The sequence below is a fragment of the Scyliorhinus canicula genome, chromosome 4 (assembly GCF_902713615.1).
Source record: "Scyliorhinus canicula chromosome 4, sScyCan1.1, whole genome shotgun sequence".
NCBI lineage: Eukaryota > Metazoa > Chordata > Chondrichthyes > Carcharhiniformes > Scyliorhinidae > Scyliorhinus > Scyliorhinus canicula.
The window spans coordinates 66,276,385-66,296,061 of record NC_052149.1 but is presented as its reverse complement, the minus strand read 5'-3'; the positions used below and the strand labels follow the sequence as shown (position 1 = coordinate 66,296,061).

General features: G+C 44.5%; 1 protein-coding gene across 5 annotated transcripts in view; it reads right to left on the bottom strand.

The window, feature by feature from the left end:
• Positions 1 to 19,677, bottom strand: part of efcab14 (EF-hand calcium binding domain 14) — a 113,258-nt gene that overhangs the window by 34,284 nt on the left and 59,297 nt on the right. The window contains exons 8-10 of one of the 5 annotated variants that reach the window (XR_005460341.1): positions 8,481 to 8,606; positions 7,292 to 7,403; positions 4,648 to 4,752 (exon numbers count right to left, since the gene is read on the bottom strand). Coding sequence is in view for 4 of the 5 variants with exons in the window: in XM_038794387.1 (XP_038650315.1) it covers positions 7,292 to 7,403; positions 8,481 to 8,606 (238 nt within the window). In the remaining variant the exon portion in view is untranslated. The remainder of the gene's footprint in view (positions 1 to 4,647; positions 4,753 to 7,291; positions 7,404 to 8,480; positions 8,607 to 19,677) is intronic. The other 4 variants (XM_038794387.1, XM_038794389.1, XM_038794390.1 and 1 more) reach the window with 4 other exon arrangements.

Genomic DNA, 19,677 nt, shown 5'->3' with positions numbered 1-19,677 from the left:
CTGTCATACTGGCCCACGTAGCGATCAGATCAAACTGCATCTGCAGTTTTCTGCTCTCTGCTAATAGTTCTTGGGAATGAGTGTCCGCATACTTACGATCTGCCTTGAAATAGTCTACTAGTGCCTAAAGTAAAGAGCTGCCATGAATGAAAATATAATGCTAACCAGTATATGCAGTAAGCTGCAGATGCTACAGAAGCAGCAAATCACCCGCTATTTCAAAATTATAACTGTTGCCAGATCTACACGTATATTGTGCATATTGGAATTACCAATTATTTGGGGTCCTTTAAGAAATCAACTAAACACATAATGGAGAATAAAATGATTCTTAAAAAAAATACTGAGTCGGCAAAAGTAAAATCAACTTATAAAAAAAATGAGTGAACGATTGAACCTTTTAAGGTCATGTCTGCAGATACTAACAATGTTACGAAGGAATTTCTGCATAAGCCTTATCTAAAGAAGCAATATGAAGGCAGTCAGCAGAATTGCAACAATCTAGTAGCATAGTAAGGCTAGAGACCAGTCATGACACAAATGTTTAGACCGTGAGAAAGCACATGGGAAACTGTACTGTGTCAATATTACGGGAAATATTAATTAATCGAGTGATTTTTTTAAAATAAAATATTTTTATTCTCCATTTCACATTTTCTTCAGATTTACACCCCACCAACAAACAGTAAACTGCAATAAATGCAATGTCAATCTCCTTATCAACAACAACGCTCACATCCTCTCACCACCCCCCAAACAACAGCCCACCTGACAATATAAGCATCAAATGAAACAAACTCTCCCAAGGTAGAAAAAAAGAGAAAAGAAAACGGAATCAGGAATCGCCTATGGTCACCACTGACATGTACAGTCCACCCCCCCCAAACCTATCACGCACCAATATTCAATGCCATCTAATCCCTAAAAGAGTACTGTGAATGACACCCCCCCCCCCCCCCCCCCACCCCAGACACCTCCCCGCCACTTCCTCTTATAAACTCCTCCCCCCAACCTCTGTTCCCCTTCCCCCAACTTTTCACCCCGGCTAGACTCACCATAACCTGTTCTACCAGGCTCCACAGCCCCTCCTCTCACTTTACTCCCGTTCATTGGCTGGCTTAAACCGGACAGCGTCGAGGCCCCCACCCGGGTCTTCTTCCCCCTTGCCCAGTCCCTGGAAAACCAAGAAATCTCCTTTAACACACAACCCCTGCATACACATCCAAGCCCCAAAGAACCATCATTGCAAATGAAAGTCCCATCTCTTCCCTTATCCAAATATATACAGTGCTGACTCATTTAATACATACACCGACACGCAGTGAAAAAATAAAGTTACATGAGGCTACATAAGTACACAACAATTTCTCAATTCTGCCACAGTCATTCTGCCTTCGCAAACGCCTCCGCTGCTTCCGCCGTCCCAAAATAAAAGTCCTTGGATTTGTAGGTCACCCTCAACTTTGCTGGGTATACTATGCCGCACTGCACCTTGCTGATGTACAATGCCTTCTTCACCCTACTGAAGGCAGCCCTCCTCCTCGCCAGCTCCACCATAAAGTCCTGGTATATGCGTATATCAGCTCCAGCCCACTGCACCACCTGCTTCTGCTTTGCCCAGCACAGGACTCTCCACGCTATAGCTACGGAAACACAGAGTTACTACTCTTGGTGGCTCACTCGCCTTTGGTATTGGCCTCCACGACCGATGAGCCCTATCCAGTTCATATCGGGAGGAATCGTCCCCCTCCCACAATAGCTTCGCCAACATTGTGGCAAAATACTCAGTCAGCCTGGGGCATTCCACCCCTTCGGGCAGACCCACAATCCTCAGATTCTGGCGCCTGGATCTGTTTTCCAGGTCTTCCATTTTGGCTCGCAGACCCGTGTTGGTCTCTATCACCCTCCGCAGCTCCTTCCCCATCGAGGTGAGTTGATCACTGTGCTGCGATAATGCCTCTTCCACTTCCTTCAGTGTCTCGCCTTGCTCCTGCACCTCAGCCACTGAGCTTGAGACCACCACCCTCACCGGAGCAATCGCCTCCACCACCAGCACTTTCAATACCGCCCCCATCTCCTTCTTCATCGCTTACATGTGTTTTGTGAACTGTTTTTCAAGTTCCACAGCCATCACCTTGGCCATTTCTTCTGCTATGAGCGATGTGACCTCCCCTGGTGCTCCAGCCTCCGCTTTCCTTACAGTTCCTGCGCTGACTTTTTCACTCCCCGGCGGACTTCCGTTAACCCCCTTTTTCACGGCTGTTTTTCTACCAAACTTGGACATTTCTCCTCCCTGTGCCTTCTTACAGCCTCCGTTGCCCCCAGGACCGGGCGTTAAAACTCCGAAATTCCTATTCCCGAGTGGGAGCCCTCCAGTGTGCAGCTGCCTCCCGCCCACCATCACCGGAAGTCCCTCTTCAGTGATTAATGTCTAATTAACTAATCACCTTTCTGAACTATACAGGGGGTCTCAGCTGAGAGCAAAAACAATGAGAAATGAGTAAGTGACTAATCTAGAGATAAGGATTTCTTTAAGAATATGATTGTATGATTCAAGTTTTAGAATAATTCTAGCCTTCCGGAATTCTTGAAGTATTTGTAGAAATTACTTATTTTATCCTTTCCTATATTAATGTTTTAATGATTTTTTTTGCTGTATTCTGACAAGTTTGTGTATTATTTTGATCAAAGTTTTGATTCAGTTCTTAGGCAAGTGTATTAAGTAAATTCTTATTAATAAAGTGTGTTTTGGACACCTCTATCCGGACTAAATTGGAAGAAAAATAACGAATCCTGGAGTGCAGATGTACATTGCGTATCGCATTTAGAGCATCATCACATTGCGTACAGAAGATACTTTGACAAAATAAAGTTGGTGATACATAGGGAATGCTGCAGAACGGCAATCAGAGGGTCGGAGCGCCACTCCACTCCTAATTTCCCACCTCCCAATCTAGCTGACTCTTTCTTGCCCGGAATAACCTGCTCATGCGTGCATGTATGCATGGTCCCCAGGGCACCTTTGGGGTACCCTCCCCAAATTAATAACATCCGGAGCCCGGACGTTATTATTTTCTTTCTCAGAGGTCGTGCATATGCAGCTAAATTGGTCAGAAGCTATTGTCAAGTTATTATTAAGTTTGGTAAAACTCCATACAACAGCAGTTCAGAGCTCAGTGTCTTAAGATTTGACATAAATCACATTGCAAAAACAAACGCATATTAAAAATTAATGCACATTTATCTACCAATGCAGGTGGTCGGAATTCCCTCAACTTGAAATTGCCACTGGTTTTTACACCAAAGGAAAATGCGGTCTAAGATGCCAGAGAACATTACCATACATGCCAACATGAAAAAATGGTTAAACAATTGGAAATCAGCATAAATAATTGGGACTGCCCGAGGAAGTGAAGCTGCAGCAGCAAGTGAAATGGTATTTCACTGGTGCAAATTATCAAACTAGTTGGTAGATATTTCAGTGTAAAGCTAGAAAGCGAGGAGTTCCGCAGGGAAAGAAACAGAGCAACTCTTGTGCTGAAACTTTTCAGGAAATCCTGGCTCAGATATATTCACAGAAAATTGTTTTTAAAAAAAAGTACTACACATTGCACTGAAATTCACTAATGTTTGTTTTAAGAAAAAATTACTAAGTACAACCACCACGTCAAATATATACTATTTCAGCAAAAATAGTCATGAAGGTAATAATACTATCAGAGCCTGAAACTTACATCAACCCTATAACATAGAGAGGAGTACCATACTCAAATTGCAAATTTACTTTTTAATTTCAAGATCATGGTTGTAGCTAATGTGCAGAAAGAAATTAAACTTGACGGAGCAGAAGTAGATTTTACAAATCTGTCAGGCTGTTTTTAAAAAGGGAAAAGAATCTCCCAAAAAATTAATACAAGTAATTGAAAGATATAAAAGTGGCACAATTGTTGTCATGATCACTTCCAATTTGTACTTTATTTCTTCCACGTACCTCTAACAACAAAGAACTGGTGATCCTTTTATTACACAGTACGTTAGAAGAGGTTTTAGATGTTAAAAAGGAAGAACAAATGTGCAATTATTTTTTAAAAGAACACCACCACTGACACCTACTGGCACCTTTTGCACTTGAAGCACCAATATGTTCTGATTTGCTTTGAAACATATTTGAGAATAATTTAAAATGTTCTCACATATACTTTAGGAACCAAGTTTAAATTTGTTCCCTTCCACAAACACCACATAATTTCTCTCCCATTTCCTTGCCCCTCCATCTACTTCAGTCCCATTCCACCCATTCATCCCATTTTTATCTTTCTTATATCCTGCGTTTGTTTCACATTCCTTGTTACCCTCTCCTGGCCGCCGCTCCTACTCCCCTCTCCTGTCTGTCAAATTAAATCCAGAAAACCAAAAAGGCCAATTGCTAAATAATACCATTAAGAATTATGTACATAATGTATTTTTATGTGAACTAAGGATATGCAATTCATCAAGGCTTCAAGATCAGAAACAGGTTGTCAGACTGTTCCTTATCTGAATGTGTACAAGGTTCTCAGTTAAAAAGAAATAGAAATTGTGGAGTAAAAGTACAACTTCATGTCTTGATTCTCACTTCACTAATTTAAAGCCATCAGGAGTACTCACATGGTTCAGATGGGTGGCCCCTAATGGATGAATTCTTCCAATACATTAATCACTCAGACAGTGACTAAATTAAAGGGGTTCCTTGACAATCTAGGACACAACGGCCTTTTAAACAATAAAAAGCACAAATGTATGAACAATGATGGGCAGGCAAAAAACTCTCAGTTCCTCCTAACCTCTTAATAGTTGTAGTAGAAGTATCTTTAATTAATTATATGTAAAGGACATATTTGCTAATTGCGTGCAAATGAGCGTCTCTACAAAAAGAAGTGCGTCCAGAAAAATCAGTTCTCATCCTGTGACAGGACCAAGCTCCTGCAGAACTTAACCTTTTATGACTACTATACAACATGTCACTCAGATGCCATGTAACTCCTTATGATCAGGGAAAATGAATTTCACGCAAGCCAGTCCAGATACAGCTCCCCACTCTCTTTCCCACCCTCCGCTCCTCTCCTGACTATCCCCACCTCACTTTATCTTTTAGACACTCCATCAACCACTCTACTCCACTGGTATTCCTTCTCCAATTTCCTTTATCCATACATTTAAAAACCTCCTTAAAACCCACCCCTTTCTGTGGTTTGAGGATCCATTTTTTCCCTTACACCCCATAACGTACTTGCCATAGACGGTGTGCAGCGAAGGTTCACTGGACCAATTCCTGAGATGGCAGGATTATCATAGGAGACGACATTGGGTCGACTAGGCCTGCATTCACTGGAGTTTAGAACAATGAAAAGGGATCTCATTGAAATCTATATAATTCTGACAGGGTTGAACAGATTGGATAGAGGGATGATGTTTTCCCTAGCTGGGAGGTCGAGAACAAGGGGTCACAGTGTCAGAATACAGGGTAGGCAATTGAGGACTGAGATGAGGAGAAATGTATTTACACAGAGGGTGGTGCAACTGTGGCATTCTCTACCAGAAAAGACTGTGGAGTCCAAGTTACTGAATATATTTAACGAGGAAATAGTGGATTGCTAGACACTAAATGAATCAAGGGATATATGGAGATAGCAGGAGCATGACAGTGCCATAGAGGATCATATTGAATGATCACATTGTATGGTGGACCAAGTTTGAGGGGCTGAATGACTACTCCTGTTCCTATTTTCTATGTCTCATCCAGAAGTGGTAGCTATTGCTGCAGTTTATGACATCTGATAAAAACATTTGAAATTCTTTTCTCTAATCACAAAAAAAATACCATGAAAATATGTAAAGCTGGTATTTTTAAATATTAGGAATGAATATGCATCAGCAAGGTTGACTTTAGTTATTATCCACACTCCAGAATATATCCAGTAATACACCCATTACACTACAATGGAAATAAGGGTTAAATAGCATTGATGGGGCCTGTTTGTAGCTGCTAATCTGATCCCATTCCAAAACATAATACAGCGATCAAGTAGAATTCTGTCCATGATCAAGGTAAAAAATACACTATTTAAATAAAAACAGCAATTCAGATTTAGAAAGTAGGGGCTATATAAATTGGTGAGCTATTAACCCAAGAGGCATTAAAGCAGCAACGTGACCAAACATGCAGGTACATGTGAGCTTTTCTCAAATGATATGTTATATTGATTTATTGGAATTGGTACCTGTAGAAGAAAATGTAGCATTGCACACTCTATGGTAATAGCCTTGACAGACAAAACTGCATTTTAAACTTTTAGAAAAATTATGTTTCGCCCTGTTGCGAGAGAAAAATGCAACTTTGAAAATGCCAATTTTATCACAAACTGGTAATCTCAAGCACTGCAGAGCGCTGACATTTCCAGCTGTAATGTGGTTTCCGCAGAGTCAAGCAACTCCAGGCTAGCCCTCAGACCTGTAAGAAAACTCTTTTCCTGTTGCTTGTAATGGAGCAGCTCCATGACACCCCTCATACTAGACTTCACCAGAATGGTCTAGGAAACGAGGACACGGCCTCCAATACAGAAATAAGGCCAATGTTAAAATTGCTTTTTAGGCAAAATTTTGAAATATTGGATTTGCACTATTTTCTTGTATTCAAAGCAGGTTTAAAAGCAGTAGTAAAAGGTTATTGGGAGTAGCAGTATTTAACAACTCTAAATTAAAGTGAATCAACACATAATAATCTTATTAGGGTCACAAGTAGGCTTCCTTTAACACTGCAATGAAGGTACTGTGAAAATCCCCTCGTCGCCACACTCCGCCTCCTGTTCAGTTACACTAAAGGAGAATTCAGAATGTCCAATTCACCTAACAAGCACATCTTTAGGAGCTGTGGGAGGAAACCGGAGGACCCGGGAGAAACTCACGCAGACACGGGAGAACATGCAGACTCGCAGACAGTGGTCCAAACCAGGTCCCTGGCACTGTGAAGCAACAGTCCTAACTACTGTGCTACCGTGCTGCCCTTAAAGACGGCAGGATAGGTGATGTGCGTGCGTAACTGCAGAATGTGGGAGCACTAGACACCAGTATGATTCAGGAAAAACACATCTGTACTAAGTGCCTGCGGCTTGAGGAGCTTCGGCTCAGAGTCACTGAGCTGGAGACCGAGTTTCAGATACTGCAACACATCAGGGAGGTGGAAATTTACCTGGACACTTTGGGAAAACATATATTCCCTTTTTACTTTTTCATCTTCAAATTACTTCCTTACCTTGACTGATGATTGTATCTGTGTTTCCTATATTATCCGGCTTGCTAGTCAGGGCGTTCACCATAATCTTCAACCTCTCCCTCAGGTTTGACAATTGACTGCTGTCATTCTGCTGAGAGAAAAACAAGTACACCATTAGCAATAATTGTTGAAGATGATCAGCAATTAACAGACACGAAGCATCATTATTCTTCGAAGCTACATCAGGAATTCATGAAGTTTGGTGGAGTACTTCAAAGCAGAACATAATAGTTTGGAATCTCATTTGCTTGGGAAAAATGCTGAATATCAGAGAACAGATTGCATCAATTTCCATCTAGACCATAAAGGATATCTAATCGCAAGGAAATGAACAGGTAAAAGGTTGACCCAGGACAGATCGCAAAATGAGGACCTGGAGGCAGTCAGCGACATGTAAAAGAACTATCCTGTCCAATCCAGTCTGTCTCTCCGGAGTGGAGCAGCCATATTGTAAGACAAATCAAAGACTGACATCGCTGGGAAACAAATAAGTGATGGGAAGAATCATATTTTTCTTGTTTCACCTTCAAAACTCATGGAATTAATAATAATTGTAAGATTTAATAGTTTGAAACACACTTGCAAGCAGTAGTGAAGATAATTGGGAGCAGCAGTATTTAACAACTCTAAATTAAAGTGAATGAACAAACAATAAAGGTGGCAGGGTAACTGATGTGCGTGATTGCAGAATGTGGGAGCACCTGGACACCAGTATGATTCAGGTAAAACACATCTGTACCAAGTGTCTGCGGCTTGAGGAGCTTCAGCTCAGAGTCACTGAGCTGAAGACTGAGCTGCAGATACTGCAACACATTAGGGAGGGGGAAATTTACCTGGACACTTTGTACCAGGAGGCAGTCACATCCTTTAGGATAGAATTTTCTGATTTGTTCAATGACAGGAGGTTGTGACCATTAGTGAGGCAGGTGTGGGTAGCTAGAAGGTAGAAGTGGAGAAGCCTCTGCTTTTGCAATTGTGCAACAGAGTGTTTTCAACCTGCATTGATGCAAGTGGGGGCTGCAGGGTGGATAAGCGAACTGACCATGGCACACAGCAGGCCATTTAAGCAGTGGAGTGAATTAGACTGGAGTGGTATTGGGGGACAGTATAGTGAGGGGGATAGACACAGTTCTCTGCAACTGAGTTCCGCAGTCCAGAAGATTCTTACCTGCCTGGTGCCAAGGTTCAGGACATCTATTCTGGGCTGGAGAGAAACTTGCAGTGGAAAGCAGAGGATCCAGTGGCCGTGGTTCACATCGGCACAAACAACGTAGGCAGCACTAGAGAAGAGATTCTGCTTCGGAAGTATGAGCAGTTAGGGGCCAAATTAAAATCCAAAACCTCAAAGTAATCATCTCTGGATTATTACCTGAGCCGCAAGTAAATTGGCCTGGGATAAAGATTAGGGAGTACAATGCATGGCTAAAGATTGGTGCAAGAGAAATGAGTTTCAATTCATGGAGCACTGGCACCTGGACTGGGGCAAGTGGGAACTGTGCTGTTGGGATGGTCTTTACCCAAAATGTTCTTGGAACAGTGCTCTGGGGAGTCATATAACTAGGGCAATGGAGAACTTTAAACTAAACAGTAAAGACAAGGGATCAATTGTGGGAAGGTGTGATCAATTAGAGAGAAGACAAAGCAATAGAGTAAGGTAGCAATAAGAGAGTGATAACCAGAGTGTGGCAGGAAGGGATAGAACATATTAGCAAGTGCACCAGCAGAAAGGGCCATAGATTGAAAGAAATGTAAAAAGATAGAGTTAAAGGCAGTGCGTCTCAATGCACATAGCATTCATAAAACCGATGAATCGACAGCTCAACTTGAAATAAAGATGTATGATCTCATAGCCATTACAGAGACATGTCTGTATGCTGACAAAGGTTGGTACCTGAAGCTTGTTACGAAAACAAAGCAAATTTCAATTAGATTTGTATCGGTAAACATTAAAAATAAGGTATCGTTTTCAGTTTTTTTAAAAATTCATTTACAGGATGTGGACATTGCTGGTTAGGCCAGCATTTATTGTCCATCCCTAGTTGCCCTTTAGAAGATGGTGGTCAGTTCTTGAACTGTTGCAGGATGTTGCTCCAGTGACAGTGAAGGAATGGCGATATATTTCCAAGTCAGGGTGGTGAGTGACTTGGAGGTGAACCTCCAGATGGTGGGGTTCCCAGGTATCTGCTGCTCTTGTTCTTCTAAAAGGTAGTGGGTTTGGAAGGTGCTGTCGAAGGAACCTTGTTGAGTTACTGCAGTGCACCTTGGAGATGGGACACACTGCTGCCACTATTCGTCGGTGGTGGAGGGTTTGAATGTTTGTGGAAGGGGGACAATCAAGTGGGCTGCTTTGTCCTGGATGGTGTCAAGCTTCTTGAGTGTTGTTGGAGATGCACTCATCCATGCATGTGGAGAGTATTCCATTATAGCCCTGACTTGTGCCTTGTAGATGGTGGACAGGCTTTGGGGAGTCAGGTGGTGAGGTACTCGCCATAGGATTCCAGCAATTGACCTGTCCTGGTAGCAACAGTATTAATATGCCTAGTCCAGTTTAGTTTCTGATCACTGGTAATACCCAGGATGTAGACTGCAGGAAATACAGCGATGATAATGCCATTGCACGTCAAGGGGAGGTGGTTAGATCTTCTCTTGTAGGAGATGATCATTGCCTGATACTTGTGTGGTGCTAATGTACCTTGCCACTTGTCAACCCAAGCCTGGATATTGTCCAGGTATTGCTGCATTTGAACAAGGACTACTTTATTATCTGAAGAGTCACGAATGAAGCAGAACATTGTGCAGTCATCCGCAAACATTCTTGCTTCTTCTGACCTTATGATGAAGCAGCTGAAGATGGTTGGGCCTAGGACACTACTCGGAGGAACCCCTGCATGTCCTGGAGTGGAGATGACTGACCTCCAACCACCACAACCATCTTCCTTTGTGCCAGGTATGTCTCCAACCAGCGGAGAGTTTTCCCCCTGATTTCTAGGGCTCCTTGATGTCATACTCAGTCAAATGCTGCCTTGATGTCAAGGGCAGTCACTTTCACCTCACCTCTGGCATTCAGCTCTTTTGTCCATGTTTAAACGAAGGCTATAATGAGGTCAGGAGCTAAGTGACCCTGGCGGAGCCTAGACTGAGCATATGTGAGGTTATTGCTGAGTAAGTGCCGCTTGAAAGCACAGTTGATGACTCCTTTCATCTCTTTGCTGATGATGGAGAGTAGACTGATAGGGAGGCAATTGGTTGGGTTGGATTTGTCCTGTTTCTTGTGTACAGGACACACCTGGGCAATTTTCCACATTGCCGGGTAGATGCCAGTGTTGTAGCTGCATTGGAGCAGCTTGGCAAGGGGTGCAGTCAGCCCTGGAGCACAAGTCTTCAGTACTACTGCTGGGACACTGTCAGGGAAGGACTGTGCAGTGGTCACTTCTACCAATACTATCATGGACAGATGCATCTGCAGCAGGCAGATTGGTGAGGATGAGGTCAAGTATGCTTTTCCCTCTTGCTGGTTCCCTCACCACCTCCTGCAGTCCCAGTCTAGCAGCTATGTCCTTTATGACTCGGTCTGCTCAGTCTGTGGTGGTACTACCGAGCCACTCTTGGCGATGGCATTGAAGTCCCCCACCCAGAGCATATTCTGTATCCTTGCCACCCTCAGTGCTTCCTCCAAGTGGTGTTTAACATGGAGGAATACTAATTCATCAGCTGATGGTGGACAGTACATGGTAATCAGCAGATTTCCTTGCTCATGTTTAACCTGAAGCAATGAGACTTCATGGGGTTCAGAGTCGATGTTCAGGACTCCCAGGGCAACTCCCTCCTGATTGTATACCACTATGTCGCCACCTCTGCTGGGTCTGTCCTGCCGGTGAGAGACGACATACCCAGGAATGGCGATAGTGGTGCCTGGGACATGTCTGTAAGATATGGTTCTATGAGTATGACTGTGTGAGACAGTTGCTTAACTAGTCTATGAGTCAGCTCTCCCAACTTTGGCACAAGCCACCAGATGTTCGTAAGGAGGACTTTGCAGGGTCGGTAGAGCTGGGTCTGCCGTTGTCATTTCTGGTGCCTGGGTCGATGCCGGGTGGTCTGTCCGGTTTCATTCCTTTTTGTGTTTTCGTAGCTGTTGAATACAACTGAGTGGCTTGCTAAGCCATTTCAGAGGGCATTAAGAGTCAATCACATTGCTGTGGGTCTGGAGTCATATATAGGCCATACCAGATAAAGATGGCAGATTTACTTCCCTAATGGACATCAGTGAACCAGGTGCGTTTTTTACGACAATCGACAACGGTTGCATAGTCATCATTAATAATAATAATCTTTATTCTCAGAAGTAGGCTTACATTAATACTGCAATGAAGCCACTGTGAAAAGCCCCCAGTTGCCAGATTCCGGCACCTGTTCGGGTACACAGAGGGAGAATTCAGAATGTCCAAATTGCCTGACAAACACGTCTTTCGGGACTCGTGGGAGGGAAACCAGAGCACCCGGAGGAAACCCACGCAGACACATGGTGAAGTGCAGACTACGCACAGACAGTGACCCAAGCCAGGAATCAAACCTGGAACTCTGGCGCTGTGAAGCAAAAGTGCTATCCACTGTGCTACCGTGCTGCCCATTAGACTTAATTCCAGATATTTTTTATTGAGTTTAAATTCCATCGCCTGCCATGGTGGGATTTGAACCCATGTCCCCAGATCATTATCCTGGGGACAATACCACTATGCTTACCTCCCCCCCCCCCCATAATTTAATGTTGCTGTGCCTGGAAAGATAAAACCTATGGCTAGGTTCATGCTGGACAAAGGTGTTTGTCTGTTTGGGGGTTGGTTAAGTTCCAACTGTGTTCTATAGTGCATAAAGAGGGCTACGACTTGAAGAATAAAAAAAAAGGCATAAGCATTTGGGTGTTGCTCAGAGAAGCTTTTAAGTTTACTATAGCTGATTTGGAGGTTGTTCAGGATTGGTACTGAGAGGGAAGGCAGCTCTCTCAGCTCTTCTAGAAGCAGTTGGATTTAGAAGGCTAAAGAGGAAACATCTCTCTCAGCATTGAAGAAGAAAAGCTGTATCATGGTGTAATGGGGGCGGCACATGGCACAGTGGATAACACTGTTGCTTCACAGTGTCCGGAATCCGGGCTCAATTCCCGGCTTGAGTAACTGTGCAGAATCTGCACATTCTCCCAGTGTCTGTGTGGGTCTCCTCCAGGTGCTCCGGTTTCCTCCCATGAAAGACATGCTTGTTAGGTGATTTGGACATTCTTAATTCTCTCTTACTGCACCCGATCAGGTGACGTATTGTGGAGACTAGGGGATGACGTAATTACAGCGTTAATGTAAGCCTAATAGTGATGCTAATAAAGATTATTAATATGATTAAGAAAGCAAGTGCAGAGATCTGAAGAGCAGCTAGTTCAGGAAACTAGAGAAACGAAGAGACGTTTCAAGAAGTCAGAGGTAAAAGATACTAGAACAGAGAACTGATCAGTAAAGTCACAGTTGAAAATACATTGGGTATGAGAGGCCAGAAAGATATCTGAAGTGATATTCAGGATTCTGAGATTTTACTACAATGTTGGTTGAAATAATAACAATCTTTATTGTCACAAATAGGCTTACATCAACACTGCAATGAAGTTACTGTGAAAAGCCCCTAGTCGCAACATTCCGGCACCTGTTCAGGTATACAGAGGGAGAATTCAGAATGTCCAAATTACCAAACAGCACATCTTTTGGGACTTGTGGGAGGAAACCAGAGCACCCGAAGGAAACCCACGCAGACACAGGGAGAACGTGCAGACTCCACACAGACAGTGACACAAGCTGGGAATCGAACCTGGGTCCCTGGCGCTGTGAAGCAACACTACTACCGTAACTATGGTAATCGGTGGCTAAATCTCAGAATTTGCACAAAAACAGTTAAGACAAAGGAGACCTAAAAGGGGGTGGTGAAAAATCCTGGATTGGAATCTGTTAAAAGTAGAGCAGCAGCTTTGTTTAAAAGCATCATTTGTAAAACCTCGACTGGATTTCAGAATGCACCCAGTACAGGAAAACCTTTTTCGGAGACATGATTTTAAAGCATGTTTTTGGCAGTGGAGTTTGGAAACACTCATGTGATCATATTAAGGAGGCATCCACAAATATTCACTTGAGGTTCAGAGTGGTTAGTGTATTTTCCCACAGTCAAATTGTGTGCTTAAAGGGGACTTTTGTGTTAATAAAACCATTGTAGATTAAGATGTTTTTTGTAATCTTCGTTAATCCTAAAACCTGTATGTAATTGTTAAACTAAAGGGGGAGTAAAGTCGTATTGTATCATAATCCAATTTTTTTATGCATAATAAATGTTTTTTTTTCCTATTGTTAAAACTAATTAGCAGTCCGATGACTGCTCCTCCACGATTTATAAAAGAAATATAAAAGTTACTGTCTTTCAAGTCAGGGTTCCATTCTGGGATCGTCCAGTTCAGTTATAACATCAACTGGGATCATAACACGGGTACATGACATTTTGAAAGGACAGGAAGCTAGGAAAAGGGGGAGGGACAGCTCTGCTAATTAAGGATGACATTAGTACAATAGAGAGACATGACAAGTTACCTCTGGGAGTAGTTAAAGAACCCCTTAAGAATAACTATAGGAAGGGGTACAGAGGAAGAAAGTATGGGGGCCTCTGAGAAAGGTACAGCAATAACCAAGGATTGGGTGAATCAGATTGGAAATGGATGCTAGGAAGTTGAGTACATAGGCTGTTTAAGAGATAATTTCTTAAGAGCAGCACATGCTACAGCCAACCAGAGAACAGTCTGTTGTTGATCTGGTAATGAGGCAGGATTAATTAATGACCTCACAATAAAGGCAACCTTATGTATTAGTGATCATAATGATTGAATTTTGCATTCCGTTCAATGAAGAGGAGTTACCTAAGCCCTGTAAAAGGGAAATTATGAGGGTATGGAGATGGGGTTGGCTAAGGTGAACTGGCAAATTAGGTTAAAGGATAAGTCAGTAGAGATGCAGCAGTGGACATTTAAGGAGATATTGTGTAACACTTAGATATATTCCAGTGGGAAAAAAGGGAAGGGTGCCCTTCCCTTTGTAGCTAAATAAGGACGTTAAAAACAGTACCAAATTGAAAGAAAAAGTGTGAATTCTGTGAAGGTGAGTGGCAGGTTAGAAGATTGGACAGAATATAAAACCAGTAAAATACGGATTTAAAAAAAGGGAAATTAGAGTACAAGAGAAATCTAGCTATAAATACAAGAAGATAGTGAGCATTTCTACAGGTATTTAAAAAGGAAAAGACTAAGGATAATGAATGATGGTCCTTTGCAGTGACAGACTAGGGAATAAATAATGGAACATAAGGAATTGGTGATGAATTAACAAATATTTGGTATCTGTCTTCACTGTAGATAATACAAATAATACCCCAGAAACAATTATGCATTAAGAGGTGAAAAGTGAGGGAGGAACTTCAATTACAATCACCAGGGAAAAAGTACTGAGAAAATTATTAAGAACTAAAAGCTGACAAATTCCAGGTACCGATCGCCTTCACCGTAGGGTCTTAAAAGAAGCAGCTGTTCAGATAGGAAATTTTAATTTTCCACTATTCCCTAGATTCTGACAGGATCTCATTAGATTGGAAAATAGAGAATATAACACCTTTATTCAAGATAGGAATGAGACAGAAGAAAGGAAACTACAGACCAGTTTACCAACATTTGTCATATGGAAAATTCTAGATTCTATCATTAAAGAGATAACAGCGGGGCACTTAGAAAATTTCAATGCAATCAGGCATGGCTTTATGAAAGGGAAATTGTTGTTGAGGAAGTTAACAACATGGATAAAGGGGAATCAGTGGATGTGCTGTTCTCCGATTTCCAGACGTCATTTGACAAGGTATCACATCGAAGAGTTCATGGTGTAGAGGGTAACATCTTAGCTTGGATAAAGGATTAGTTCGCTAACAGGAAATAGAGGGGAGGGATAAATGGGATTTCTGCTTAGCAAGATATAACGAGTTAAGTGCCACAGGGATCAGTGTTGGGGCCTCAACTATTTAAGTTTTATATCAGATGATCTGAATGAAGGGACCATATGTATAAGATGTGAGGAGTCTGTAGATGGGTATAGAAGTGAATGGCAGGTGGAATATAATGTGAACTTGTCCATTTTGGCCGAAAATATTTTTTAAAAGCATATTTTTTTAAATGGAGATTACAAAACTGTGGGGTACAGTGAGATCTGGGTGTCCTGGCATATGAATCAAAAAGGGTTAGTATGCAGGCACAGAAAATGATTAGGAAGGTAAATGGAATGTTGTCAAGAATTGCAAGAGGAATGGAATATATAAATTGGGGTGTTTTGCTTTTGTTGAGGAGGGTATTGATGGGACCATATATATTGTACTGCATACAATTTTGGTCTCAAAAGTTATCATTGCATTTGAAGCAATTCAGAAAGGTTCACTCAACTGAATCTCGGGATTCATCATCGGTGATCACCACACAGTCAGCCGCCGCCATGCCGCGATCGCACTTAGACTCAGTGTTCAGGTCCCAACACTCCCGGGCTGCATGCGCACTGACGAGCGGACACGCATGCGCAGTTCACCTGCATTTTTTTAGCTGGTCACGGCCGCAATTTTCAAAGCCGCTCGCAGCCGGCATTGTTAAAAGCCGACTGCTGTGGCTGTTGCGCGTGAATTCCCGCTATCGGGGACACCGTGATGGCTGGCTCCGCGACCCCCCCCCCCCCCCGATACCCGCCCGCGACATACCCGCGACACACGACCTCACTTTGAAAATGTCTGCACTGGAGCATAGAAGAATGACAGGTGATCTTAAGGAAACATACAAGGCCCTAAGGGAACTTGACAGGGTCTTGCTAAAAGACCCTGGGGCAGCACGGTAGCATGGTGGTTAGCATAAATGCTTCACAGCTCCAGGGTCCCTGGTTCAGTTCCCGGCTGGGTCGCTGTCTGTGCGGAGTCTGCACGTCCTCCCCGTGTGTGCGTGGATTTCCTCCGGGTGCTCCGGTTTCCTCCCACAGTCCAAAGATGTGCGGGTTAGGTAGATTGGCCATGCTAAAATTGCCCGTAGTGTCCTAAAAAGTAAGGTTAAGGGGGTTGGGTTACGGGTATAGGGTGGATGTGGGTTTGAGTAGGGTGATCATTGCTCGGCACAACATCGAGGGCCGAAGGGCCTGTTCTGTGCTGTACTGTTCTATGTTCTATGTCTGTTTCCTCTTGTGGAACACTAGAACTAGCAGACAGTTTAAAAAATCAGGGGTTTCCCACTTAAGATGGAGATGTGGAAAAATGTTTTCTCTCAGAGGGTTTCAAGTCCGTGCAACTCGCTTTCCCAGAGAGCAGTGAAGGCAGGGTCATTGAATATTTTGAAGGTCAAGTTACGTAGAATCTTAACTAATAAGGGAGTCAAAGGGTACAGAATGGAGGGAGGAAGGAAAGTGGAGGCCAAAATCAGGTCAACTATGAACTTTTTTTTTTAAAACAAAAAATTTTATTGAGGTAGTTTTTCGGCATTGTAAACAGTTACAGACATCAACAGAAAGAAAGCAAAAAAAGGCAAAAATGTGCAAACATCCACGTACATTCAATACTTCAATCGTAACATAATGCACAAGCCCGCTCCTCTCCCATCGGCACTACCCGCCAATTTATCCCTCCAACTCTACTCTACTCTAACCTCCCCCCACCCGCCCCTGGTGACGCTCACTCTCCCGCAAAGAAGTCAATGAATGGTTGCCACCTTCGGGTGAACCCCTGTACAGATCCCCTCAAGGCAAACTTAATCTTTTCCATACCCAGAAAACTAGACATGTCCGAAAGCCACAACTCAGTCTTCGGGGGCTTTGAGTCCCTCCATGCCAATAATATTAGTCGCCGGGCTATCAGGGAAGCAAAGGCCAAAACATCGGCCTCTTTCTCACCCTGGACTCCCGGGTCGTCCGAAACCCCAAAAATTGCCACCCCTGTACCCATCGCCACCTTTGTTTTCAGCACCCGGGACATGATCCCCACGAATCCCTCCCAGTACCTCCTAAGCCTCGGGCATGCCCAAAACATGTGTACATGGTTCGCTGGTCCTCCTGCGCACCTAGCGCATTTGTCCTCTACCCCAAAGAATTTGCTCATCCGAGCCACCGTCATGTGGGCCCGGTGAACGACCTTAAATGGAATCAGGACGAGCCTGGCACATGTTGCGGTCGAATTCACCCTACTCAGGGCTTCTGCCCACAGCCCGTCCTCCATTTCACCGCCAAGCTCCTCCTCCCATTTGAGTTTCAGTTCCTCCGTCTGGGACCCTTCCCCCCTCATGAGCATCTTATAAATATCAGAGACTCTACCCTCCCCTCCTTCGCCCCCTAGAGACTGTTCTGTCTTGGATCCCCATTGGCAGGAGGCGTGGGAAGGATGGGACCTGTCTACGGACAAAGTCCCGCAACTGTAGGTACCTGAAATAATTTCCCCTTACCAGACCAAATTTCTCCTCCAAGCTCCTCAAACTCGCAAAGCTCCCTTCCAGGAACATATCGCCCACCCTCCCCATCCCCGCCCACTGCCATGCTCGAAACCCCCCACCCATACTCCCGGGGCCAAACCGATGGTTGTCGCAGATTGGTGCCCAGACAGACGCCCCCATCTCCCCTACATGCCTCCTCCACTGGCCCCATATCCGCAGGGTCGCCATCACTACCGGGCTGGTGGAGTACCTGGCCGGCGGCAGAGGTAGAAGAGCCGTGACCAGGGCTGCCAAGCTGGAGCCCCTGCACGAAGCCGTCTCCACCCGCTGCCAGATAGACCCCGTACCCACCATCCACTTCCTTAACATAGCGATATTAGCCGGCCAGTAATAGTTAATCAGACTCGGCAATGCCAGCCCTCCCTCGCTGCGGCTCCTCTCAAGCATCGCCTTCTTCACCCGCGGGGATTTTCCCGCCCAGACAAAGGTCATGATCACCTTGTTAACCCTTTTGAAGAAGGGATAAAGATCGGGAGGCACTGAAAAATGAACAGGAATCTAGGGAGGATTGTCATCTTTACAGTCTGCACCCTCCCTGCCAGCGACAGTGGGAGTGCATCCCATCTCCGAAACTCTCCCTTCATTTGTTCCACCACCCTGGCCAAATTTAACTTGTGCAGCCTACCCCAGTCTCGCGCCACCTGGATCCCCAAGTACCGGAAATTTTCCTCAACCAGCCTAAATGGTAGACCTCTCAATCTGTTCTCCTGGCCCCTTGCCTGTACCACAAACATTTCACTCTTGGCCATATTTAGTTTGTATCCTGAGAACTGGCCAAACTTCCTCAATGTTTCCAGTGTACTTCCCAACCCGGCCAATAGGTCCGACACGTACAGGAGCAGGTCGTCCGCATAAAGAGAGACCCTATGCTCCACCCGCCCCTAACCATCCCCTTCCATCCCTTTGCAGCTCTCAGCGCAATCACCAGCGGCTCTATGGCCAGCGCAAACAGCAGCGGGGAGAGCGGGCAGCCCTGTCTGGTCCCACGGTATAGTCTAAAATACTCTGACACTTCTCAGTTTGTCCTGACACTGGCCTTTGGGGCCCGATATAATAACTTGATCCAATTCACCAGTCCGTCCCCGAACCCAAACCATCCGAGCACCTCCTATAGATAGCCCCACTCCACCCGGTCAAAGGCCTTCTCGGCATCCATTGCCACCACTACCTCCAACTCCCTGCCCGTCAGGGGCATCATTATCACATTAAGTAATCTTCTCAAGTTGGCCGACAGCTGCCTACCTTTCACAAACCCAGTTTGGTCATTCCCAATCATGTCCGGTACGCAGTCCTCAATTCTAATCGCCAGTACCTTTGCCAGGAGCTTGGCATCTACATTGATCAGGGAGATTGGCCTCTCGGACCCGCACACTTCCGGGTCTTTACCCCGCTTCAATATCAGTGGTATAGTGGCTTGCGACATCGTCGGCGGCAGGGTCCCTCGCCTCATTAAAAACCCTCGCCAAGACCGGGCCCACTAACTCAGAGAACTTCCTATAAAACTCTACTGGGTATCCATCCGGCCCCGGGGCTTTCCCCGACTGAATGGCCTTTAGGCCCCCCAATACCTCCTCCACTCTAATCGGGGTCCCCAGCTCATCCACTCGCCCCCCCCCCTACTGTTGGGAATGTTAACCCGTCCAGAAACCTTTTCATCTCCGGTTCTTCCGGAGGCTCCGAAGTGTACAGCTTGCTATAGAAGTCCCAGAATACCTTATTCCATCCTGCCGGGTCCTCCACTCTGCACCCCTCCCCATCCATCACTCTACTTATTTCCCTGGCCGCCTCCCTCTTCCCG